The 27,268-nt window shown below is 38.2% G+C and overlaps 3 protein-coding genes and 1 non-coding gene across 7 annotated transcripts; 3 read left to right on the plus strand and 1 right to left on the minus strand.

The window, feature by feature from the left end:
• The first annotated feature begins 1,579 nt into the window (after positions 1–1,579).
• Positions 1,580–5,353, plus strand: LOC102704278 (pre-mRNA-processing ATP-dependent RNA helicase PRP5). The gene is made up of 6 exons (XM_015841931.2): positions 1,580–1,680; positions 3,033–3,782; positions 3,860–3,958; positions 4,256–4,356; positions 4,473–4,541; positions 4,661–5,353. Exons 2-6 carry the CDS (start codon positions 3,050–3,052, stop codon positions 5,189–5,191), a joined length of 1,533 nt encoding a protein of 510 aa, XP_015697417.1. The 5' UTR covers positions 1,580–1,680; positions 3,033–3,049; the 3' UTR covers positions 5,192–5,353.
• A 48-nt stretch (positions 5,354–5,401) lies between these two features.
• Positions 5,402–5,473, minus strand: TRNAT-UGU. The gene has a single exon. It is a non-coding gene; the product is annotated as a tRNA-Thr (tRNA).
• Positions 5,474–5,552: 79 nt separating this feature from the next.
• Positions 5,553–9,729, plus strand: LOC102704554 (probable prefoldin subunit 5). The gene is made up of 4 exons (XM_015841932.2): positions 5,553–5,809; positions 5,916–6,019; positions 7,969–8,046; positions 9,355–9,729. Exons 1-4 carry the CDS (start codon positions 5,629–5,631, stop codon positions 9,442–9,444), a joined length of 453 nt encoding a protein of 150 aa, XP_015697418.1. The 5' UTR covers positions 5,553–5,628; the 3' UTR covers positions 9,445–9,729.
• A 2,817-nt stretch (positions 9,730–12,546) lies between these two features.
• Positions 12,547–25,949, plus strand: LOC102704837 (vacuolar protein sorting-associated protein 52 A-like). Of its 4 annotated transcripts, none has more exons than XM_015841651.2 (21): positions 12,547–12,742; positions 13,025–13,116; positions 13,420–13,477; positions 14,111–14,206; positions 14,476–14,577; positions 15,134–15,217; positions 15,769–15,849; positions 16,306–16,449; positions 17,071–17,162; positions 17,611–17,692; positions 18,735–18,917; positions 19,661–19,776; positions 19,857–19,915; positions 20,456–20,556; positions 21,562–21,612; positions 21,724–21,903; positions 23,162–23,296; positions 23,376–23,450; positions 23,782–23,839; positions 23,924–24,542; positions 25,504–25,949. In XM_015841651.2, exons 2-20 carry the CDS (start codon positions 13,043–13,045, stop codon positions 24,217–24,219), a joined length of 2,067 nt encoding a protein of 688 aa, XP_015697137.1. In that variant the 5' UTR covers positions 12,547–12,742; positions 13,025–13,042; the 3' UTR covers positions 24,220–24,542; positions 25,504–25,949. The 4 variants fall into 4 exon arrangements, with proteins under 4 accessions (XP_015697137.1, XP_006661885.1, XP_015697138.1 ...); XM_006661822.3 differs by having other exon boundaries at positions 12,547–12,738; XM_015841652.2 differs by having other exon boundaries at positions 12,547–12,738; positions 25,512–25,949.
• Positions 25,950–27,268: the final 1,319 nt, after the last annotated feature.

Consider the following 27,268-nt stretch of genomic DNA (forward strand, 5'->3'; position numbering starts at 1 on the left):
AAATCAACTCTAAATTTAAGGTTGAAAATTCAAAATTTGGCTTATAAGTATAAGAAGAAGCAAAAAATTATGATGAAAACTCATAGTTCCATATAATTAAGGAAGAATGTTCTAGTATTATTCTTTGCACAATGAGTGATCCTCACGGAGAAATGAAGCTCATTGTTACCGTCACACGCATACGAGAAGAAGCACGTCTAGCATCTTATCTATCTCATGCTTCAACTACAGAATAGGGGACAAATAGTAAAAAAAAATGACCTAGCCGTTCCTGTAGCACATTCTTTATTTTTGTCCATCATCCATATGGTTAAAAATTTGAAGTTTCTCTCTACTTACTCCAAATAAAAACACAATGCTATTTCTTGAGTAGTATATGCTTAATAAGAAATGTACACTTGATATATATTAAAAATATAGTTGGATGTGATATGATAATCTGAGTATAACTATATATGAAGGATGAATCTTTTTTAGATGATCATTTAAAATTAAGGGCAAAATTTAGATGAGTTGTTTGGATGGTTTTAACACTCGAGTTCTGATGTAGAAGATGATGGGTATACTCTTAACATATAGACCCTTCGATAAGTGTATATTCCACCCCTTTCATATTGTATGATGTTATGACCTTACTTAGATAGAGAATTTCCTGTATGCCACTAAAATTTACCTAGTTCCTTCTATGCCATGCAAAAAGTCAAACATCCCTCTGTGCCATTCACTTAATTTTTTCTTCCTTATTTGCCATTGCCGTTAACTTTTCTATCCAACTCCGTTATCTTACGTTTCTTTTATGCCACTACATGCCAAATGACCTGAAACATAGAATTGAAAATTGATATTTTCGAATAAAATTTGAAAATTGATATTTTCGAATAAATTTGAAATGACCCGCAACATAAAATCGAAAATTTGAAACATATCAATTTCCCTACTTGGAATTTTTCAGAGATTTTCCGTCACTTTGTTTACTTGTTTATTTTTTCAGAGATTTAAAACTATTTTAGTTTTTGGAATTTTTCAAAAGGTTTTAAAAAGATACGCAGGTAGACTAAGGTCAAATATTGCTCTTTAGTACTCTTCAAAGTAGGGAAATTGATATTTTCGAAATTTCAATTTATGTTGCGGGTCATTTTAAATTTATCCGAAAAATATCAATTTTCAATTCTACTGTCTTAATTTCAAATTTTATTCGAAAGTATCAATTTTTTCGGGTCATTTGGTGCACTGGCATAAAAGAAATATAAGCAAAATAAGTTAATAGAGTTGGATGGAAAAGTTAACGGCAGTGGCACATAAGGAATAAAAAATTATGTGAATGACACAGAGGGAAGTTTGATTTTTTGCATGACATAGAAGGAAACGAGTATAATTTCAATGGCATATATGGAATTCTCTCTACTTAGATTCATACGTGCGCTAATGAATCTAAACACATATATAAAACATATATAAATCTAGTTAAAAAAAAAAATGAACGGAAGGAGTGAATTAACATTACTCCTTTTGCCCCCACTGTAGAATTACGTATTTACAATTTGGTACTCCATTCTCACATAACGCTCCCTCCCCTTCCCCCGACCCAAACCAAAATACTCCAGGTCGTCCCCGTCTCCTCCGCCCGCCGTCGCTCGCGCCGGCCTCCATCGCCGCGAGCAGCCGCCCCGGCATCCTGCGGTGAGCACCCGTGCCGACGCACGCACATCCTGTCTCTATCTCTCTCGCCTGCACACCTTTCCTCTTTGCCCTAACCTTGTCTTCCCTGATAGATCTGGAAGCTAGGTTTTCTCTCTGTCTTAGCCCTAGTAGTGATAACAGCTCTTTCCGTCCGCTAATTTTGGAGGGGGGGGGGGGGGGTTTCGACGTCTAGGTTCGCCCGTGGCTATGTTGCTTAATTCGTGCCAGGGACTAGTTTGATGGACGCGATGGGGTGCTGTCTGATATACTTCGTCTAGGATCGGTGATCAGTAGGCGGTACTGTATGATTTCTGTATAGCTACTATTGTACTTGTAACAGATGGTCCTTTGATTGTTGATACGCGATGCAGTGTTGCATGGGAAATTAAATTTTGCAGTTTTTGCTTTACATATATTGGTTTTGTTGGGAATTTATGGCTTGTAAGATGGTACTCATAAGCCATGCTGATTATTTCCTGATATATTGTGTTTTACTAATTGACCTCTAATGCACAGTTTTAGTAGCAACTAGAGTAAAGTTGCCATAATTTTTACTGGGCCACATGAACCAAGAGCTTACTTCATGTGGTGGGACAATCGGTATGTGTCCATAAACTTTGCACTTGGTGCAGAAACACCCATGTTTGGGCATTTCGGATTGCAGGCATGGATAACCAATTTATTTCCTTATCCTTTGGATGCCTTCCCGACACGCTGTGTGATTTTGAGCCGCACAGCAGATATTTGAACACATAATCACTTGTCCATCCCTTAAAGCACCATGCGCATAACAATTATCCTGTAAATTCTCAAATCATGTGACCCACAGAGCTCACATGCAAAATCACCCTGTTAGCAGATGCAACTCACTATTCTTCAAGGATAGGTCATTCTATCATGTAATGGCAATGTCCCTCTGTCCTGATGTCTCTTATATTCATCTTTTTTTTTTTGAAAAACTAAGGTAAGAGTTTATGGTTTTGTTGATCCATATGATTGAAGATCAAAGTTGAATTTGTTTACTTTGTTCCTCCCTGGCCTAACTAGCACTTGTTCATTCAAACTGAACATAAAGAGAAATTTTAGGAGCACAACATAGAATTGAATTATTGTTATGAATTTATGATTTAATTGTTGTGTAACATCAAACCTCTCCACCAAATACATTTCTCTTTGCATACATTGAGTGTGAATTGTGAAACGCGTACTAGGTGCTAATTCATGTGACCCATTCACGTCTTGCAGTGCTCCTGGTAAATGACAAATCCAATATTAAGAACGGTTTCTCCCCTAAATGCTAACTTAAAATTCTCCCTCTTGTTATTTTGACTTAAATGTTGCCCATTTGGTAGGTTCTGCTGATTGCAAGATGAACTCTAAGCGTAGGAGGAGTCATAGCCCAGTTGAGCACATGGAAGGCAATGGTAAAGAGAGTGAGGTTTCTGGAAGGAAAGATGACACAAGAGATCTAGAGAATGACACTAGCAATGCCAGATCAGGGAGAGGTCAAGAATATGTTAGGCATTCTGATAGGCATTCCTCTGGAGCACCACGTGAATCCAGGAGGCATGATGATTATAGGAGGTATCATGATAAGCGTGCTGATGACAATGACAGGGGCCATAGAACCTCTCGGTCGGAACGGGAATCAAGGGCTGACACTTACTATGATCGTACAAAGCGTGATGGCACATCTGATAGATCACGTGGTGATTGGCGAAATGTTGACAGCAGGTATGATGACAAACTTGTCAGGAGAGAACACAGGAGTAAGAACCAAGAAAGGCAAGATCCCTCACGTGATTATCCTAGATATGATGGAGAACATGACAAATATTCAGACGGCAGGAAGCAAGGGCACAATAGCAGAAGGTATCCAGAAGAAAAGGAAAGTAAGAACAAGGAGACTGCCAAGCAAGAGGAGGCCCTAAATAAGAGAACTGGCAAGGAAATTGAAAAAATGAGTTCCATAGCAGAGCCTGAGGCTAGAATTAGGGAGAAGAGAAGTTTATTTAGTTCAGTTGGGCCAGATTTTGAAAATGCACAACTTAATGATAAGGTAGACACTTCTAGGAAGATACCTTCACTTGATTGCTCGAAGGGTGAGTTGAATTTTAAATTATGAACACGATTTTCATGGAATTGATATAGTCTCACATTTAAATAGTGGAATTTACAGATGGAGTCATGATTAACTCTGCATCAGTATTTAAAGATGGTGGAATTGTAAACAGTGTTGATGCAGCAAAAGTTGCAGCTATGAAAGCTGCCGAATTAGGTGATGAATGTGCTTAATTTATTGCTGATATTTTCCTTTCATTGCTGCATTATTTTCAAGTCTTTTATACTCGTTAGATGGTTTAGTTTTTATTGTGCATTTTCTAAACTTGAAGTGGACTCCTGTAAATCATTCTGTTTTATGTAAATAAAACTAAGGTTTAGTTTTACCTGAATATTACACTGTTGACAGAATTGCAACAATGACCCAAGAGAAAATTCACGATGTTAATATATAGGCCAACAATTTTGTGTTATGTACTTGAATTATTGATCATCATTATGTTCTCCATTGCAGTGAATAAAAACCTTGTAGGATTTGGAGTTGGCGCTGGGCGCCTGTCCACAGACCAGAAGAAAAAGCTGCTTTGGGGCAACAAAAAGAGTAATCCTCCGGAGGTAAAATTTACAAACCAGTCGACTATTGTTCATCCTCTTGCTTCCATAATAACTTTATACATGCATATTATTTTCTTACTGTATGATCTAATTAAAGCCCATTCCCCTTGCTGCAGTCAAGTACTCACTGGGACTCAAATATGTTTTCCGACCGGGAGCGCCAAGAGAAATTCAACAAACTCATGGTAAACCCTGTTCCTCAAGCTCTGCTTTGCAGTAAAACAAAATTCATTTGATACTTTCGTTTCTCTTACCAGCAACATATATACCGTTATTACCCTGCGATGCACTAACACTGTTTTAGAGTCTGAGGATGCCTTGGTGGCTATGGCCTGTTGTAGGGAGTGAAGAGCAGCAGCTCAGCCCAGGAGAGCAGCAGGGTCGACAACAAGGACGGGGGCTCGTCGGATGCCAAGAAGCAGGAGGAGCTGGACACCGACCTGGAGAAGCACTACATAGCTGGCCTGCGCCGGAGAGACGGCCGGACCGTGGGTCTTGGCCTGTAGTAGTAGAGTGGCCTGCTCTCAGCTGCTCTTGCTACAGAATTGGACAACTCTGGAGCTCGTTTCGTGCACACATTGCTGGCATGTGTGGATGTTTAACTGGGTTTTCACCTGTGGAATTGCAACTGGTCTGTTTTGTACTGGCGCCTGAACTGCTGTTCCTGCGTGACGCATTAACCACAGTGAAGGGGGCAGATAAACTCGCTTCCCATGCTTGTTTATCTTCCCATGCTATTTGCTGTTTTCAGTTGCTACTCCTATGCCGTAGAATGATGAAATTGAAGTGCATTTTGGCAAAGACTTCAAGCAGCTCAGGTTTACGGGAAGTGTAGAATGCGAGAGAATGCATACGTGGGGAGTGGAGGCTACACTGATAAAAAAGCAGAAAACATACCATCAAAAGTTGTTTCAAGAACTAGAAATGCTAAAGAATACATACGTCGTATGATTTCTCCTTCGGTAAGAAAACCAGAAAAAGAAGAAAAATATAAAGAAGTGTGCTTTCTTTTTTAAAGCAGAAAAGGAGTAAAAATAAATAGAGATGCCCCCATGCAGGATCGAACTACAGACCTTCAGTTTACAAGACTGACGCTCTACCACTGAGCTATAGGGGCATTTCTTCTAATTACAACCTAATTATTTAGACTAACCCATTTCATAATATTAACGAGGGCCGTCTATTTTTGCTTCGCCCTTCCTCCTCTACCAATCGATCTTCCTCCTCGTATCCTCTCCACCCTCCTCGGCGGCGGCGGCGGCGGAAGCGGCGATGGCGAGCCCGCAGCGGATCGAGCTGGACAAGCTGAGCGTGGAGCAGCTCAAGGCCGTCAAGGAGCAGACGGATCTGGAGGTGAACCTCCTCCAGGACAGCCTCACCAAGATCCGCTCCGCCGCCACCCGCCTCGAGAGCGCCTCCGCCGCGCTCCACGATCTCTCCCTCCGCCCCCATGGCACGCCCCACCCCCCTCCCTCCCTTCTTCTTCTCTTCGTTCTCTCCCACGCGCCGTCTGATTTGTTTTTGTTGGGTTTTAACCCTTGGTTGGTCTTCTGGCGCAGGGAAGAAGATGCTCGTGCCGCTCACGGCGTCCCTGTACGTGCCCGGCACGCTGGACGACTCCGAGAAGGTCCTCGTCGACGTCGGCACCGGCTACTTCATCGAGGTATCCACACCTGGGTACTCCTATATGATAATTGATAACAAGAGTATGGAATAAATTAGATTGTTCAATTGACTAAGTAAGTTTCTCAACCTGATAGTATAAAACTGTTAAATTCTCTTTTTTAAAAAGCTGGTAGTATGAGTTGGAATGATTGTATTCTTCAATTTTACAAAACGATTGCTGGTTGGATTGGGGTGGAATGATTGTATTCTTCAATTCTACAAAACGATTGCTGGTTGGATTGAATTAACACTCTGACAGTTAGCAACACCGACCAATCAGCAGCTTAGCATAGAAGCATATTTTTTTGCATGAACCTCTGATGAACTGATCCAATTGTTGGTTCCTCTGTCCTGCTTTCTTGATTGGGCCCTGATGGAGGATAAATGGGAAAATCGACTATTTCAAATAACTAGGCATGGATTCAAATACTTGCCACTCTAGAGTTGCCAATCACTCCATCTGGTTGGAAATATATGGCATCGCGGACGCTGCGCGGCATTATGTATTCCCAACCGGAGGTATTTGCCACTCAATAGACATACACTCTTAATAACATACCGGCTTAGCCATTTTCGTTGCTATGCCCCTCCTAAACAACAAACCCAAGTTTTACTACCTGTCTAATCACGTGGGATTTTGGTTATTCTACTCAACATCTTGAATCAATGACAAAACATATTCTGACTTGAAACCTTATGTGCTCTAATTCTCTAACTAATCATCTCCAGAACCATTTAGCTGTGATCTAATGTATACAGCAGATTGAATATTAGCTATGTAGCAACCAAGCACATATGGAGATCAATGGGAAGGTGCAGGACACTTCCAATCGAAATATAGAATCTTGCCTATCTTCCGTTCTATTCATTGGGACCAATCACAGCAAGGCTGGTGGTGCCAACACTGGCAAGGGTTTGGTCTTGTACAGCATGCCCATCCAGCGGCGGTGACAATGAACAAGGGTATGAGACAGAGAGATCTATGGTGTTGGTTGAAGAGGTCAATCAGGCGTGGTCCAGTGTTGGCTACTTGATCTGATCTGGTTGCGGTGGTTCAACAAAACCAGGCGTGGTTGCCGTTAGGGATGGAAGCGGTAAAAAGTAAAAAAAAAAAAAAAGAGGAATAGGTGGGCTAAGTATTTAGGGGAAAATTGCAAAGGAAATGGATGATATGGCGTTTTTATTAGTGTGTATGTCTATTGAGTGTCAAATAATTAATTGTGATATGTAGAGTGGTACATAGTAGGATGAAGGACAGATCACCTGCTGATCTTTTCCAAAAACATGTGAAGCTGTAACTTCTTTATGATAAGCCTGAGATATCTAGTGTAGTGGCAACTGACAATGGTCAAATTGCAGCATAGCCCTTGCTGATATAAATATGTGAAAGCCTGAGTCTTTCAGTCACCTCATAAGAATATGATGGGAACATATGGTGGCTGTTTCCAGTACCCACCCTGTTGCTCGACGAGGCCCACTGGAAGAACACAGATCTACTTTACTATTATATTACATGATATGGCTGGAGTTTTAGGGTTAATCCCCTTTAGATATTTCTTATTGCTTAAGGCATAACACAATACTAGGCTATACTGAGGCACTTGTAGATAAAGGGAAAGGAAACAAACTAAAACTAGTAAGTCCAGCCATATCACTTCAAGTAAATACCCCTGTTGGATGCAAGAAATTAGCTATATTAAAGCCACTACTTTGAGTGGCAAATAGTTAATTGTTTCATCAATTGTTCTAAAGTCGTCCTATGTAAATGATTTTTTTCCTGAATTTTAGTGTAGGTAGTTTTCTTTTAACTCTTCTGCAACATAGTGAGTCTCGCAGCAGTGCAGCACCTAAAGTAAAACATTTCTACTGGTGTACTTGAATGATCCTGTTTCTTTTTGTTTGCACTTGTACTTCCTTTTGTATACTTATGTTTTTCTTTCTGTGCAGAAAACTATGACTCAAGGCAAAGAATACTGTGAAAGGAAGATTAATTTGCTAAAGTCTAATTTTGATGAACTAGTTGAGGTACGGTATTGACTTGTCAGCAAATTGAACTGTTCATTATATATTTAACATTTTTATGCCATCTGAAGGACAAATGCTTTCTCTTTCATGCCTTTTTTTGTTGAAATGTTAAGGCCTTGTATGGAACCTGGGTTGCATGAATTTTACAGGATTTTCGCAATAATTTATCATAAATGGTTCAATTCCCATGGGAATAAGATTTTTTTCCGGCATTCCTATTGTGACCTAACTGAATAGAAACACTCAGGATGCCAACATTGACAAGTTCACTTTGACATGAGTAATTTTCGTTTTTGATTCCACTGATGGTTGAAATGGATTCCTGACATGAAATTCATAGGAGAACAAAAAATTATTTCCATCCATGTGTGCTCTGAACATGCAAAGTCTTGTCATGCTTCACTTATGCTGGTCAGATGAAATCATTTTGGGGTTTGTAAGAACCATTTCTGTATCACTAGATTAGCCTTGCAGACTGTCGCTGCCCAAGTTGGATGCCGAGATGGAATCCAGTGCCCAACACAAATAATTAGAATTAGTGCAACTTTTGATTATTTTATCATTAGTATTTACACAAATAGATCGGTGCAACCCACCAGGTCATCACCACAAACACAAAAGTGCACAAAATGGGCTGAAAGGCCGACTGACCAAAAACAAAATTTCTTGTTGCTAAATATCATGGTCTCATGGACATGTTATTTTATTATATTGCATGCACATGTTTTGGTCCATTATAGTGTGTAGATTTTGATATGGTGGTATGTAGCATAAACTTTGTAATTTGTAGGACACATGACTATATTAACAGATTTGTCTCTCTCATTGTCTGCTTCCCTTTCGTAATTTCTTTAAGACTTTGACCCTTTGGTCAATTGTCCTTAATGATTTGATGGTAGTTTTAATATGCCTTTTATGAAAGTAAATGCACAAAAACATTGTAACAGGATTTTCCTGTACAAATGTAACCGCATACATCAAATATCCATGTATTTATGTCATGAAAAGAAAATCTTTTTTCCAGTACCACTACAAGTTTCTTGTTAGCGAGCTCGTACAATTTATTCAGCTATGGATTCCCATATGAGATCTATCCCATCTGTTCAATCAGAGTGCTAGATCGTGCTAAACATGATGTGTATCAATGCATGTGATAAACGGACAAAAATAAGTTACTGGGAGCAATACTTGTAGCTGATATTCAAAACTTGCATGTTCCTTATTTGTGATGCACAATTGTTACAGTATATCCCAAGCACAACTCAGGATCCTGTCTAAGCATGCTGAACATTGTACGTTTACTTGCAGATGGCTACCAAGAAGAAAACCATAGCTGACGAAATGGGTGTGCTTCTACAAGCCAAGCTGAGGCAGTCATCGCCGAGCCCGAGCTCATGAGAGCCGACCACACTTTTGTCTCCACCTTGTTAGATGGCCAGGTTGAGTAGTTTGTGGCATCCATCTTAGCCAACATAGGAAAATATTAGCTGCTCTGGTCGTGTCTGTGCAATGGCAACCGGTTCACTTCGATGTTTATTGAAAGAACCTGCCTCATCAAGTTGCCCAGAAATTGGGCGTTGGATATGCAACGGAGATTATAATTTTATGGCTTCAGTTGCAAAAGATAGCCGAATTGTCATAATCATTCGTGTGGTCGTTTAAATTTGAAAAGCTGAATTCATTGGGCATTTTTTTCTCCTGCTGCTCCTGTTCCTGGAATATGATATTTCATCCAGTTATTTTTTCCAGCACTGCTAGAACCACAGGTTCACCAGACCAAATAGTAATTGAGTAAATTTGATGGAATCTAAGATTTGGGAGCAAATATAATCCAATGCGAAATAATTCAATAATTTCAGGTTTTGAATTTTGCCCAAAGCAATAGGGCATGCACCAGATATTTTTATTTGAATCTTTTCACTTTATTTTAGATTTGATCTTTTACCCAAAGCAATAATGAGCATGTTTTCATTCCATTCTGTTACTAACCAATAGTGTTTTTTGCCACGTCAATCTAGATGGCACGGTAGAACTCTAGCACGTTAGTTGCATTGACATGACCGAATAATGATGTCACTCAAGGTTTAGGTATGGAAATAATGTGTGAGAGGGTTTATTTTTAAAATTTAAAAAATAAAAGGGGACGTCAAATCTATACTCTGTATATAGTTGGAACCTACTGGCAATTAGTTTGTGTTTTTTATAGGTGAAAGATGGAAGATAAGAGATGAAGAAATATCTTATTTTTATAGTTATTTAATGATATAAATGATGAAATTAACTATAAAAAATGAAAATTCTAATTAAAAGTATACATATAGAGACTTATTTGAAAAACATACCGTTTAACCGCTTATAAAACGTCCCCACAAAAGCCGAGAATAATTTGTGTAAAAGAATACGGCCTTAGTAATTCTAAAGCTTGAACATATAAATATGCCACATCATCACTCACTAATCACTAGTAATTATTAAGTCCGTACAAACATACTGCATCACCGCTGGCTGCTAGCAATTGCTAAACCTGTGCGAGTATGTTGCATCATTTATAATTCAATGTTATGTAGAGATTAATATACATGTAAGCATGTCAAATCATCGGTCAATAAAAAAAGCTCCACACCTAAAGTAATAGCCCAAATGTGTAGTAACGGATGGGCAAATGATTATAAACTCTCGAGGGACATTTTCTCGTTAATTGCATACCATGTAAATGTAAATAGTCATAAAAATAAAAATTAGAAATATATATTAGTATGGTACTCCGTATATATCATTTCACAAGCATGTAACTTCAAATATAACCTCTACAAATTGCAACAAAAACAATAAAATAAACTATAAATACCACATTTATATTTCTAGTCGTATGTTTTTCTACAACTTGCAGAAGTCACATTTAAAGTTATATGTTTATAAAGTGATATATCTTATATTAATCAATCTTCCTAAATTATTTTAAATTTTGTAATCAATATATCTAGATGAATGCACAGACATAAGAAGATGTTTCCATCGAGAATTTAAAATGGAATAAGTTTACCATAAGTCCCTTAACTCATCGTCGAATCTGTTTGAGGTTCTTTAACCACAAAACAAAAAATGTGTACCCCTAAATTTGTATAAACTGTTCAAAAAAGGTCCCTCGACAGTATTGACTCAATTTTTTACCCGGTTTTGCTGACGTGGCATATGATGGGTCCCACCTGTCAGAATATTTTTTTTCTTTTTTCTCTTTCTTTTCTACATGTCTCTCTTCTCTCTCATACCAAGCGCAGGCGACGGTAGGGAGGTGGCCAACGCGAGCTGGAGGGTGGAGCCGCGTGGCGGTGGCAGCTTGCGGGACGAGTCCGACGACCTCTCCTACAACGGCGCGAGAGATTACAACGGCGCGAGAGATTGGATCGATTTTAGACGGCCGCACAAGCTGCCGGTGTACACCGTCCCGAGCGGTCTCCTCACCTACGCAGCGCTGCGCTCTAGCTGTAAACATCCGTCGGATGAAAAGCAATTTCATGAAAAGAAAAACAGAGATAATTACCACCATTGGACCACTTCAAAAAAAATTACCACCATTGGTCTTGGTGTTTGTCATCTCCATCCCCTCCAAGAAAACTTCCACCAACTTACAAAGCAGCAGGAAAAGGAACGATAGAAACAACAAGCAAAAACAAAAAGAATGGGAACGGAGATCACCATGACTCTGGTGTTCCATGTTAGTCACCTTCCTCAAGAAAACCACCAACACACCAAATGTAAGAACACGAGGTAGCACCACACCACTCATGCACCACCAGAGAGACACGGAGACCAACCAAAATCTCACGAAAGCACCTCGATCAAAGAGAACAGACACACATTGCTCCTTGATCAAGTAGTCCGCAGCAATGAACGAAACAACAAGAACGAGAGGAGCATATACATCGGCCAGCATCAGCAACAACACCACTAACACAAACACATCGCCATGGGAGAACAAGAGAAGGAGCAGTGCCAACCTGCAAGCCAGCCGGTCGCGTCGACGCCACTCGCTGCCACCGCCGCCACCCGTGCCCCTGTCGCCAGCCTAGCCGCTGCCAGACGCACCTCACCTCTCCAGTCGCCGCAAGCCGCAGCCACGCCGCCCTCTAGGCCGCGCCGGTCGTTGGCCTGCCGCCTATGCCCTAGCTGGAGAGAGGGGCCCGAGAGAGGAGAGAGGAAGAAGAGAGACCTGTAGAAAAGAAAGGAAAAAAAGAACGTATCCTGACACGTGGGACCCACTGTGATTCCACATCAGTAAAACCGGGTAAAATTAAGTCAATACTATCGAGAGATATTTTTTGAATTGTTTATATAAGTTTAGAGGTACACCTATCTGGTTTTGGGGTTAAGGGACTTCAAATAAATTTGACGGTAAGTTAAGAGACCTCGGATGAACTTATTCCATTTAAAATCCACTAGACGGCCCAAACAAAAAAGGGCCCAGCTCCCGCGGCGCGGTCGCAGGAGGAAGCGCGCGAACCGGATCTCCGCATGCTTTCCCCCCATCCCCTCTCCCTCTCCTCCTCCTCCTCCACCTCCGGGGTCTCTCTCCATCCACTCCCCGGCGGCCCCCGATCGATCGATCGGCACGAGACGGAGCGGAGATCGACTGCAGGTGGGTGTGGGGGGCCCCTCGCCCGCGCCGCGCGCGCTCGCGCTTCATCCGGCGAGGTAGGTATGGTGACTTACTGAGTTACTGGCCACACCGCTCGTTGTGATCGGCTAGGGCTTCTGACGGTTTTCTCGGATTCGATTGATTGATGGGGCGCGCGGTGTGTTGGGAGGGGGGGGGGGGGAGAGAACTCCAGCTTCCCTCTCATTTTGCGGATGGGGAAATAGTTGCATTTATCTCGATTGAGGAATTCGCGGCAGTTCTTTTTTTTGTTGTTGTTGGTGGTGTTTTGATCATTTTGTTGGGAACAGCTTATTAAGATTAGGTTTGACCGTGTGACCGCAGTAACCTAAAGAGGCGACAATGGTGGGAGTCAACGAGAAGCGGATTGAAGAATCATTTGGTGCCTTCTTCTCCTTTAATGAGGATTCTTCCAGGTACTACCATCTGCAGTTGCGTCAGAGTGATATATGTCTGCACTTCTAGGTTTTTTTTTGAAAATTATAGTTTTCAGCATATTGCTTGGAATAGATTTAGGGAAATGGCTGAATCACAAAAAGGCTTCAATCTCTAAAGTGTAATTATGTAGAGCTATTGTGCATGTAATTGCGCATCTAAACATGATTTTATCGCGAGGGAAATATTGGACAATTACCACCTCTTTCTCCTGCTATCTACATTCCCTGCACGTGCAGCTTCTTTCTCTTAACTGTTGGCCATTTTCTGGAACAACATAACAGTGAGGATATATCATTGGATGGTTTGGATGAGGAACTTGAAGAGCACAAGAATTATGACGTAAGTTTAATGGCCTTTGATATCTCTCCATCTCCATCCGAGTATAAGAGATAATTACTATGTAGTTACCATAGTGTGCTAGTGTACTAACTTCAATCACTTGTTTTTGAGTATGAGATAGCTGTATAATTACCATATGTGCTGCTAGATACTCCCTTCGTCTATAAATGTTTGACGTCGTTGACTATTTTATATACGTTTGACTATTTGTCTTATTTCAAAAAATTTACACAATTATTAATTATTTTATATCATTTCATTTATTGTTAATTATACTTTTATGCATATATATATAGCTTTATATATTTTACAATTTTTTTAATAAGACGAATAGTCAAACATGTATAAAAAAGCTAACGACGTCAAATATGTAGGGATGGAGGGAGTATAAAGTACTAAATGTTACCCTTACATATCCTTTTATCATTTATACCTGTAGACAGCACATTTATGTAGTAGTTTAGTTAGACTTTCCAAATTATGCGGGGTATTTGAAGAGAAATAAGTCAGTAATCCTGCACCTCTGTTTGTTAAATACCTGAATTTTACCCTTAGCTCAATTCTGACACGCAGTTCCATAAGATTTTTTTTTCAATCATATCAAATACAGTATTCTTCTGTGTTATTCTCCAGGTATTGATAAGTATCCTAGCGAATGGTGAAAAACAGAGAGACAGGGCAACCTTAGTTGAAGGTGACCTAGGCCATGATGAACAGGATCTGATTCAAGTATGAGTTTCTGGAAAATCCCGGCATTTTATGTTTGTATGTGTGTGCATGTGATTGGTGACTTATTTATGGCTACCTTCTATTAACTTACTCAGTAATTATATGAAATATCTAAGTAGAGATATCTTTTCTGATTGCAATATGATAGTCGCTATTTTTTTTCCCACCACTGTGATAACTTTTTTTATTGTGATATATTGCATATTTTAATTATTTACATGGATAGTTGCATAGAAATATGTGTCTTAAATATGTCTTTAATCATGCAGGATTATGTTGAAGATAGTGACAGCCTAGTATTATTGCATGATCAAATTCATGATTGTGACATTATTTTGTCACATATAGGATCGCTTCTTACTGGATTCCAGGTATAGTATTGATTACATGTTTACTACGTGTATGATCTATGAAACGTCCACTTTATGCTACTAAGCACTAGCTTTTCTTGTTTCCGTTGAAACTAAAATCCGAGTTTGTTATATATTTGAATACTTTTGGATGTGTGAAGCCCTCATGCATTCGTATGAAAAGGTAGTTTTTTTGTTATTTTTCAAAGATCATACGGCTAGTGTTGCTTAGTCGTAGTTGTCTCTTAAAACTGATAGCTTGGTGGTCTGGTTTACTTGGTTTACATGCGACACATTTTACATAATCCTATCTATTGCATTATGCTATGTCATGGATTGCATTATGTTATATTATGGCTTAGAATATAAGGATTCAGGAACCCAGCTGTCATTAAAATATTTGTTGTACTTCTAAATAAAATTTCTGAGTGACTCAGAGAAAATGCCATTGTTTGACGTGTTACTTAATGTTTCTTTAGCCACACTAGGAAATACAAGTTCAATGGTATCTCCTACTCTGGTGAGCTTACCATGATAATAAAATCAATGCTATAAGTGTTAATAATTCTCCTTACAGGTTCACATTGGTTCCATTAGCTCAGAAATAAGAAGTCTCCAGGAAAGATCCTTGGATATAAGTGTAAGACTGAACAACCGCAAGGTACGGACAGTCCTATATGATCAATCCCAGGAAAAAATACTGCATTTTCATTAGAAAAAGGTTTTGTGTCCTGGGGAGGGGCCGTCCCCATTACAAACCTACATGGAATCCAGCATGTTTTGATGCTTAAAAATTTCCCAAATAAATCATCAGTGTAGTTCACATAACATTTTAAAAACCTGCAAATGTTCAATCTAAGGTTCATCCGACATGTCAAGACCCAAAAAGTTCCAATTGAAACAATTTTTTCAGGTCTGTATAATTTGTGTACTACACAAATTCTTTTACAAATATTTGAACCATTGTAACATGCTAAATTTGATAAAACGGGGACATGGGCACCCAAGGATAAAAAAACCACATTCATTAATTTGTTGAGAATTAATTAGCTCAGGACTATCTAGAATTGCCTTATAAATTCAGTTGATCTTTTTTTTCATTTATATGTTAAATAATAAAATATCTTTTAATCATATTTGATGAATTAATGTGGTTCAGCTTTGATGATTGTTCGATAAATACAAATGTGCTTATTGAGCTCAAATGTACAGTTGGTTGAGACAAAGCTTGCAAAATTTGTCGAAGAGATTGTTGCTCCTCCTGGTTTGGTGACTGTTATTATCGATGCAGAGGTAACCATTGGACACAAGACATTGTTGCTGTGGTTTTGCAGTATAATAGGTTCTGTTTGAGTGTTGACTTGTATGCTACAAGTAGAAGAGCATTCGATGCTTAGTAATGATAATGCCATCTTTATATTAAGCACATCTTGTCAAATATGAATGTGGCTTGTAATAGTGGCTATTTGATTTAATTGTATTCGATTGTTTAAGGAGCATAGTGCTACTAATGATATCAATATTGAGTTCACCCATCAACATCCTTTCATTTTCTAGCAAGATTCCATGTTATTTAGTCCTCACTAACTGCAATGCTTCCAAATAATTGTTTATTGGACCATACAATCTATTTCTTCTCTTCTAGATTTGCATTGAGATGCTTTCCCAAAGAGGTCTCCCTTTTTTTAATTTTCATGGATTGTAAAAATGCTAGTTCAAATGACTTGTTATTCTAGTTTCCTTTTGCAGGTAAATGATGCCTATGTTAAAAGTTTGGAAATTTTGAGCAAAAAGTTGAGGTTTTCTCAAGTTGATCCTATGATTAATGCATCAAAATCTCTGAAAGATATTAAGCCAGAACTGGAAAGGCTTCTAGAAAAGGCATTATCCAAGGTAACCTTAGGAAAGCACTCATTTGTGTTGCTTTATTATGCCTAGAGATGGCAGCGGGTATGTACCCACTGAATTTTATTACCCCATACCCATACCAGCTTACGGATGCAAGATTCTCCCCGTAGTCATACCCATTGCACTAACTTATAGCGTTAGTAATTTTACATAATAATTAGACTAACGGGCAACTATCAAAATCATGTTAGGTAACAATGATTTTAACATTAACGTTCAAAAAAACGTGAACACCCATGATTCAAAATCAAGAAATTATACAATAATTTTATACAACTAAACTAGAATAAAGGCTCCGTATGCAAGGGCTTTTATCAATAGGTTAGTGGGTATGGGTGACTAAAAAACAAACCCATGCCCACATACCCAATGGATAAGGATTTTTTTTTTCCCAGTAGTAGGCACAGGGGTACAAGAATTAGACCGTATGTAACTTCTAATAGGGTAAAACCCCATCAGATCTCAGGTCATGGGCCCCATTGCCATCTCTAATTGTGCCCAGCTTTCATGTTGATAGATAGCATGCTTTCATTCATCATAATTTATGCCTGTCATGCACTGCTGAAATTTGCTTCACTCTCTTGTACCTCTCATTTACCTTTTCAGGTGTCCGACTATCTGACTGAAATATTCTTTTCCATGAAAAAGCCTGGAACTAATATCCAGATACTGCAACAAAATTTGGTTCAAAAATATAGGTATATAGTTACATATTTTCTTGTAGATAGACAAGACAAAACTATACTTCTACACCATGAGGCTTTCATGCATTTATCCTTGAATTATTTCTGATTCATTTTCATGCTTCAGATTTAAAACTAATAGTATAGTAGGGAAAACTATCTAAGTTAAACTCATTAAACAAGTAAAAATAAGGCCCGACGTTAAACAAGTAAAAACAGTACAAATCGCACCAGCTAAGGTATAATATATAAATCTTATTATTTCTATTGTTGGTTGTGGTTGATGCATATGCAGTCAGTCCTCTTCTGATACGTAGTCCTATGGCTGCATTAGAAAAGAAAAAAATCCAAACTGACATCAGGATTTTTTTTCTTCAGACAATCATATCACTGTTCCCTCCAATGAATGCTAACCATTTTTGTTTATTTACTACTGTAACTAATTGTGCTGAAATGTTTTCAGATATCTTGTCCTCTTTCTAAAAGAGCATGGAACCAAGGTCTATACTGATGTCTGTGCAGCATATGCTGATACAATGAACAAGGTAAAAGCCCTATGGTATTCCATATGACTACAGGAATAGGTGAGGAATTTTAAGAAGGTTTTCAAGAATTGGGATGTGTCTCTGGTGTCATGCCTGTGTTGTTAGGTACTCGGAAATCACAGATAATGTTGAACAACCTTACCTTAGTGGTTGGAAGCCTGAAAAATCTAGTAGGAGACAAAATGAGAGTTCCTTAGTTTGTCATGGTTCTTTTGACTTGTGTATATTGACTTAAAATAAAACTTGTTCATTGGTTTGCATGGCAGAGCTGCAGCTAGTCTCCAGCAACTCTGCCTGCAGTGTTAAGCTTTAGACATCACTTCTTGCCCTTCCATGGTCCCTCAATATGTTCGCTACTCCTTTTTTCTTTGCTATCGCTGTAGCAATGAAACTGATGTGAGGAGACTTCTAAAAGTACATCGTCATCTACTACCTCTGTCCCAATTCAAGTGCACTTGTGGATTTGCGTTCCAACGTTTGATCGTCTGTCTTATTTGAAAAAAATATGAAAAATTTAAAAAATAGTCACAAATAAAGTATTGTTCATGTTTTATCATCTAATAACAAAAAAAATACTAATAGCATTTTTTTAAATAAAACGGGCAGTCAAATGTTGAACATAAACCGTGCAAAAAATGCACTCTTTCAGGGACGGAGGTAGTAACATACTAATCCAGTATCTTGTATGATGCCAACAGAACTGTCCTATTCCATAGCCAGCTAAATTCACTACGTCATCTAATCTACTATTATGATGAAATCTGCTGCAAGTTGGTGAATTATCAGCAGTGCTCATTCATTTGACAATATCCTTTAATTCCAAAATTGTAGAAAACCGTGAACTCCAGTCGATTAAAAATGGAGAATGAAATCAGTACTTGATGCATTAGCCTTGTATTAGTGGATAACTTTTGTCTTGTGTGTCTGCTTATGTCAAAAACATTGAGATTTATTACTAGAACTTGCTACATCAGTTATGTTGGGTGATCATGATCCTTAAGTCCTCGATTGTTGCATTTACCTTCTGTTTTTGTCAAGGTAGGTGCTTAGTGCACATTTTCAAGTGTACATAGAAGCATTAGCGATGTTGAAGCTTGAGATTGGTGTATCAAATGATTTGCCTGCTTATGCTACCAATATCATTGATCTATTATCAAGGGGAAGAGAATATTTAAGAAATCATCGCTTCATGTTTTCTGTTGGAGAACGAGCAAGCATTTTGAAGGTACATCAATATTATGATACACTAGCTAAATAACCATACTTTGCTACAGAGAATACGAGTTATACACATGTTGGTATTTTTTGGAACTTGTATTTTAGAGATAAAAAATATAACCCCTATATAGGATTGTTTTAAAATATTTTATATACACAAAGAAGTACTACCTCCATTCCATATTATAAGACTTTCTAGATTTGTCAAGATTTATCCATGTATCAATGTATATGTTTTGTATATGTGTCTAGATTTATTAGCACATAAATAAATCTAGACAAGACCAAAGTCTTATAATATGAAATAAAGAGAATAGTTGGTAAGACAATATATAATATAGTTGGTGGATGACATATTCACGGTTACCACCACTATCTTCTTTTAGAATAGTATAGAATATGTGTTGATGAACATTTTTATCTGGACACAGGCACATGTGTTGGAATCTGACTCAGTTTACATATCCAATACAGAAATACAATGGACATATTAAAATAGTACTCGAAATACAACACAGATGTCAGAATCCAACTTGGATTCTGGGTGGTCCTATTTTGCAAAAAAAAAGAAAAATGAAGAACAGTGTATTGGTCAAACTGGGTGGAATATGTCATCCACATTTGTGTCCTATATACAGAAACATTATGAAAATAAATTCCAGATATAAATTATTGCACCACCCTCTGAACTAGGTCTCTGGGCTTTATTAAGGAGTTCTATTTATAGATCTTGTATCACTCATTTTTTAGGAGATTGATCGACCTGGATTGGTTCCTCATATATCTGAAGTCAATCCTGTGAAATACCCATATGAAGTTATTTTTAGGAGTCTACAGAAGCTTCTGATGGACACTGCTAGCTCTGAGTAGTCACTTAACTGTACTGAAATCAAATACATGAGTATGGTCATATTACTAACAGTTAACTGTAAAACATATTTTTCAGGTATCTTTTCATCAAAGCATTCTTTGGTGAAGAATCATTGTTTTATCAAGTTTTTCAAGGTAATTGTTTTCTTCATTTGTGTTCTATTTGATTTTTTTCCGTTTGTTTAGAGGGGACCTTTTTTTATTTCATTAGGGACATAAGTCTTATTGTCTTCTTCCCAACACTAAACGTTCTAGAAATGCATTCCCGTAAAACAGGACAGTCAGTTGTTCATTATATGGTGAGTATTTATATAGGCGAAAGAAACTACATAAATAAGTAACCATTTGGTTTATCAAAAATATGTTCAAGCATTCATGGATAGTCTTAGGTAAAATATTATGCGCTAACTTGCTGAAGAATTATTTCTGTTATTTACAAGGTGGAACACCTTTTGTTTTATTATGTTTCCTACTCAAACAAAAAATTAGCGAAGCAGGTCTAATGTTTTGTTCAATGGACAAATTTCTGTAAGTGTGCACCCAATGTTCGTGACCATGTTTTTTTCTTTGCCTCACTGTACTTGCATTTTAACTTAATTAGAAAATTAGCATTACATAGCATGTATTATAGATTATGAGGAAAAATTGCAAATCTTGCTCTGTCGTTATTTTCAGGAACTTTTGAAGTTATTGACCAACATTTGGACCATACACTTCAAAATTGCCATGACGCAGTATGCCTAATGCTCATGATCTGTATAACTAGGAAACACCAGGTATGGATGCATTTGCTATTTTTTTATGGATAAACACTGGACTAATTTACTTCACCAAAATAGTGGAAGACACCCACGAAGATCTCATGTTATGAGCTTATAACGTTAGTCTACCCCATTGTAATTACATATATGGTATGTCCTATGGCGTCCACCTTTGCTTGTGTCTATAAGATTATGGTTTTTTTTTTACTGAAAACTATAATCAGATCCAGTTTGAGAACATAATACGAATTTGAAATTAGTACTTTGAACAGGCATAGATTTAAGATATCCTCCAAGATAGATAAGGAACAGATGGTGGTCAGTTGTGTGACTCTTGCAATATATTGCTTCAAGATAGTTCCAAATTCATAAGTACTCCCTCCATTTCTTTTATTTTATGCCGTTGACCTTTGGATCTATGTTTGACTATTCGTCATATTTAATTTTTTTTTTACAAATATGCAAAATTATAAACATGCTTAAAGTACCTTTAATCATTTGATGATAAAACAAATCACAGCAAAATAATTAATAATTATATACATTTTTCGAATAAGATGAATGATCATACTTAGATTTAAAAGTCAACAGTGTCAAATAAAAAAAAAGGTAGTATATGACTCTGCTATTTTTTATAATTTAGGACTTCATCTATTGGACAATCAACTTAGTGGGGGGCAAACAGAGGACTTACATTTAATTCTACTTCTACCCTTTTGGCAGCCAGACAGTGCCAATTGAATGTCCTTCTCTATGAACAAAGCATTTTCTAAAAGAAACAAATTGCGACAAAAATATGATCATTTTTAGTGGTACAAACTTTAGTTGCTACAAACTTCATTTCATAAACAATGAAACTAGTGGAGCATTTGATGTATGATGATGCTCCCCCTGTTCCCTGATTTCACTTGCTAATTTATGATGTTGTACTTCTGCCAATGTATTGATTTTTTAAAAAACAAATTCAATGTATGTAAAATTATATGACATGGGTCTTTCCCCACTTTTTTGCTATTTCAGTTGGTTATGTTGAACAGAAGACTTCCTTGTCTAGACACATATTTGGATAAGGTGTGTAGGGGAACAGCAGTGTATTTTGAATGAGTTACTAACTCTGCTAAGAGATTTAGTTCTCCCACTTTCTTTGTGTTAAACCAACTTTGACCATCGTTCCCACTTTAGGTTGTTATCTATCTCTGGCCACGCTTCAAGACTGTTTTCGACGTATATCTTCAAAGTGTGTACCAGTGTGATGCAAAAATGTTATGGGAAGATGGCTCCCATCCGCACCATATTGTAAGGTGCTATGTTGAGTTCACATCATCCCTTATTCAACTTAATGCTGAATGTGGAGATGGTCAGGTCAGTAAACTAATCTGGTTCTGTTGAACCATTGGATTCCCCAAGTGTTCTTTTGATTTATACTGATAAGAATTGTGTATCCAAACATCAACTGTCCCAAATATAAAGCTTTGTTGATAACCACAATATTCATTTGATCTCAAAAGCTTGATCATCAGATGTTCTAGTTTTATTGCTATCTTAATCAATCACATGGAATTTGTTTTGTGCTTCAAAAAATAAAAATTAAAACAGTAATTTCCATGCCACCATGACCTCTTGCTGATATAAATTCTACAGTAGTTAAGAAATAACAATCCAAAAAAGATTTCATGAAATTGTAATCTGTAACTAAAATTTATTTGTTTAAGTCATTGTTCATTTTCTTAAGTTCTCTAGCATTTTGAACATATGATGGTTGGCACAAGAAACCATGCCACTTGTCAACTCCATGTAGGCATGTGTGCTGAAGTAGTACAGATAGTTTGTGCCACAGCCAACCCACACATTTTTGAAAGGAGCGTAAAGTAGAATGAAGCAATCCAAGATTTTTGCTATGAACTTTCTAGATCTAGTCCTCATTCCAATCTAAGATTTTTGCTAGCACATAGTTGTGAAATATTTTTCTCACTGCAAGCAGTAACTTTGTTACAGATTTACCATGGTTATATTATTTATCAGTCAGACTTTCCAATAGTTCCTTGGTTCTTTTATTCTTTCAAGTGCTCTGGATAAATTGCTTTTTTATAGGAAAACATTGCTACAGGGCATCGAAAAAACGCGTAATTAGCTGGTGGACACCGTAAGACCACGAATTTGCTGTAGGGCACCACAAAAATGTGGTAATTAGCTGATAGACACTCTAGTTATTTTATTAATTTCGGAGTAAAAATTTTAAAAATGACAAGATTGTCCTCGGTGGTTGGGTCACCGCCGCCCTCGCCGCAGCTGGGTTGCCGCCGCCGCTGCCTGCTCGGTCGTCCTGTAGGCTAGGGTTTGGGTGTGGTGCGGCGCCGAGACCTACTTGGTCTGGTTTGACCGGATCCAGTCGGCATAACGGGTTGGCCACCGAGGGCAATCTCGCCATTTTTAAAAAAATTTACTCCGAAATTAATAAAATAGTGGCCCGTCTACCAGCTAATTACCACGTTTTTGTGGTGCCCTGCAGCAAATTCATGATCTTACGGTGTCCACCGGCTAATTACGTGTTTTTTCGATGCCTTATAGCAAATTTTGCCTTTTTTATATGGTAGTATGTATCATGTTATTATTTATGCAGCTTGATATGAACTTGGAACGCTTGCGGTTAGCTGTTGATAATCTACTTGGCAGACTTGCTGAAAATTTTCCAAAACCCAAGATGCAGCACCTGTTTCTTCTGAATAATTATGACATGACCATTTCTATTCTCAAGGTTGGTCTCTTGCCTCTATCTTAGAAATATACATGACAGTCCTTCCATTATGGGTATTTACTGTAGCTACTTATTGCAGGAAGCTGGTGATGAAGCAAATAAGCTGCAAAGATATTTCGAAGAGAAGTTAGAAAGTAACATGATATCATTTGTGGTAAACATATTCATGCCTTTTTGTATCACAACTGTTATACAACAGTATATTATTATTGGATTGGTTCTACCTGGTAGGTTGTGCTGGTCTGTGGATGGCCTGCAGGGGCTGGCTTAAACCAGTTCCTATAGTGAAATCCCAGCTGCACTGGAACTTTGTTGGGAACCGACCAGACAACACCAATTACAGCCAGCAAATAGCTGGTTATGAGTTGTGACCCTTTTTTAACATTCTTTTAAATTTTATGGCAAAATAAATTAAGTATATCACGAAAAGAATTGACACCATAATGGATTTCAAATGTTCTTTAACACATTCTGCTTGACTGCAGGACGAATTGCTTATGGAGCATTTCAAGGATTTAATAAATTTTGTGAGAAGCCGTGTCTGTAAGTTGCATAAAACTGAAGCAAGTTGCAAATGCTGTCATTCATAAGATTATCAAGAAAGTAATATCGTTTTGTCTACTTTAGCTGAAGACCTTATTCTTTACACCGAACACCCAAACATTGCTGATGTTGAGCTAATTGTGAAGAACTTCGCCATGACATGGAAAACTGCTCTAGAGCTCATGCACAATGAAGTTGTAACTTCTTGCAGTAATCTTTTGTCTGGGATGGCGATTCTAAAAGCAGCAATGGCCCAGTTGCTCAATGACTACAATAGACTCTCAGAATGTGTGAAGATAATCCCAGGAGGATCAACTCTGAACAGGAATCTGGTGTCTATTACCTCCATTTCATATGAAATCAGGAAGTACTTGTTATGATGTCAAAGTAATTTTGGAACAGATAAAAAACGCACAGAGCTGGTATTTTTTATCCCTTCCATCCCAAGAAAGAGGGAATGCAACCGAAATTTTGTGCTTTATTTGATGTATTGTACTTTCACAGCTTCATTGAAAGTTGTCGATCAAATAATACTTGACAACAATGATCTGCTCACGGTTTACTTCTGCGTGGGGTCCATCAAGTGCATTTCTGTGTTAGCTTGTGTCATGCAGGTACCATTCAGATAATATTTATTTGGCACCCATGGACTGACATTTCAGTTGAGTAATGATGGTTCACCTATCGCTGTCAATTGGTGATGGTAAGTATGTTTTAGCTTATCTTCTCTCTTTTCCTCTCAGATACTTGTTTCTCTTTGGATTTAAATAAATTTCTGGGAAAGAAATAAAGGGCTGTCATGGAACTACAATTTTAAGCTCAAATTTTCCAATTAGCAATGCTTACAATTTTTTATGAACCTGATAGTCTGTTTCTGCACCCACATATGGTAAACTAACATATGTAGTGGCTGTTGTTTTCATACTTGCTGTAGGAAAAAGAAACGGCTGGATTTCTCCTTGTTTACTTTGCTAATTGTTTGGCTGCAGCTGTTTAATGAAATTGCTTTCTTTTTTATTGTTATTCTGTTGTACAATTATACTATATGCTTGTCCTCAATGATTTGTTTATTTGATTTGCAAATCCTGTGTGGGGAAGAAAACCAAGTGAGCTTGTGAAATGCTGTGTCACAAAAGGTGATTTTGACTATAGAAAGGGGTTTATGCCTATCAAAACCTTTCATATCTGTTTCCCATCATTGAAGTTCATGCACCTAACATATCCATTCTTAGGAAAGGAAATTGGCGCTCATCAAGCACATATTTAACTAACCGCTTCAGCTGCATCTTGGCTTTCATAATAATGGGTTTGTTACTAAGGGCATGTTTGGGGTAGATTTAGATTCTGAGAAGCAGCTGTTTGGTAGCCAACTTCTGAGAATCTGGAAAAGCTCTAAAACCAATTTTTGGAAAAAGTGGAAGAAGCTCTCCCAAATAGGACTTAAGTTTCATTTGACTTCATTATTAATATAGTTAGGCACCATATAGTTTGTCAAATGTTCATCTATAACAACTCCCAAGTGTCCACATTATTTTTATTTTTTTTGCCGGGATGGCCAAAATGAATGTCCACATTAATGTAGTTAATGTTCATGTGGATTAGTACCTAAGCCATCCATTTCCTTCTCTGCCACTGCCCACTGTTCTGATCAATATTCTCTTCAGGACTTCAGGGGAAATGAACACCATTCTGGAAGTGAAACCGGACGCAATCCCTCGTGCCCCACCCGTCTTGATCTCCCAATCTTATCCAACTATCCTTCGGCATCCTCCAAGATTTCTCTGGATCAAAAGTTGGACAGCGTTTATTTTGAATGTACAGCAATACAAAGATTATCATAGTAAAACTGAAGCATATTTACGCTCCTGTGGTGCAGAGGCCGGGGGAAGTTTGTTTTCTCATAACAACTGTATCCTGTGGTGCTGAGATCAATAAAGCTTGCATTATCTAAAAAACATGTACTCTCCTGTATCCAGTTTTTTTTTTTTTCAGATCACATTCATGCAGAGTTAGGAACAACACAGTGCACAAACTGTTGACCTGGCACTGAAGCAGGCAACTCCTATCTGCATACTGGGCAATCAATTAATCCCAAAGATGAAATCAAAGTTCAACAAGCTGCAATCTGAATAACAACTACTCAACCATGCATCCTGCACTGTTTGAATACAGTTACCTGTTTCTGCACATAGCGATCTGCTCTTTTGTTTCTGTCAGATATCATGACATCTTTCAGACATCGACATCTCTACATGTTGGTTCGGTGCATTGCAGCTAGCTAGCTTCGCATGCAGGCGAAGACGACGGCCCCAGCTCCCCTCCACTGGGCCGGAAAACCGGCCGGCCGGCCGCCGGAGCCGTCACCTTGCCGCCGCCCACCGCATTTTGTCCGGTACGATCCCATCGATCTGGCAGCGTATCTACGATCTTATGTTTGGATGGTTTAACTTACATAGTTTTTAAAATATCATAAATATATCATGCCAAAAATACAATATATCCATATATATCATTGTCACATATTATTAAAAATTTTTTCCTTTTCATAAGATTTATTTGTCTTTATATATATATATGACTTAGATTAGTTTTTTTTTTTATCGAGACCACCCTTAGATACGCCCATACATAGCGTCCCCTTTCTCCCAGACCGATCCTGTCATGGCAGAAAAGACTCGAGTATTTGGGCAAAAGTAGCATGCATGCAGTAGCTAGGCAGGCAAGTAGGCAACAGTGTTGTACCAGGATGCATGATAGGTGCTTGGTGGCATGGTAGCCGTTAGCTCGTGATACCTGATAAGCCATTGGCACATCGCCATGACGCCATGGCTGCATGCTTGATCCTTTTTTTTTTTCTTCTCCCCTTTTGGTGTGTAGCTTTAGCCTTTATTCAGAGTGATTGTTTTTTTTTTCTTTCTGATCTGCAAGTAGACAGTCGGCAGAAAGGGTTGGATGCTCATACCAAATTAGGCCGTCTCAGAAACACATGAATTTTACAGAAATTGTCATGCTTTCACATAAACAGGTTTAGTTGCTGCATAAGCCGTGAAAAAAACTGCTGTGTTTCAAAGGATGTATTGTCAAGAATGTCAGCTATATCATCCTCCTATTGCTTCGAAACTGGTTACTGTTGTTCAGGTTATTAACAGCCGTTGGCTCTAGAGCTTTCCTTCCTAGTGGAAATTGCCTCCATGTAAATGGAAATCTGCATTGGCTGGAAGAGTTAATTGAATGGATTTGTGCATGATTACTAAGTTGATCTTCGAGATGAAGGTGAAACGTAGCACTCGACCTGCAGTACGTATGAAATGGACTTAGCATTCTTGTCTGCCACAACCAATCTCATATGAAATGGACTAGCTCTAGCTGTGTGTCTGTAACATATACTGCGGGAAAGCTCCATGCAAGATTCCTTTGCAAAGATATGAT

Source organism: Oryza brachyantha, chromosome 10 (genome assembly GCF_000231095.2).
Source record: "Oryza brachyantha chromosome 10, ObraRS2, whole genome shotgun sequence".
In the NCBI taxonomy this organism is placed as follows: Eukaryota; Viridiplantae; Streptophyta; class Magnoliopsida; order Poales; family Poaceae; genus Oryza; species Oryza brachyantha.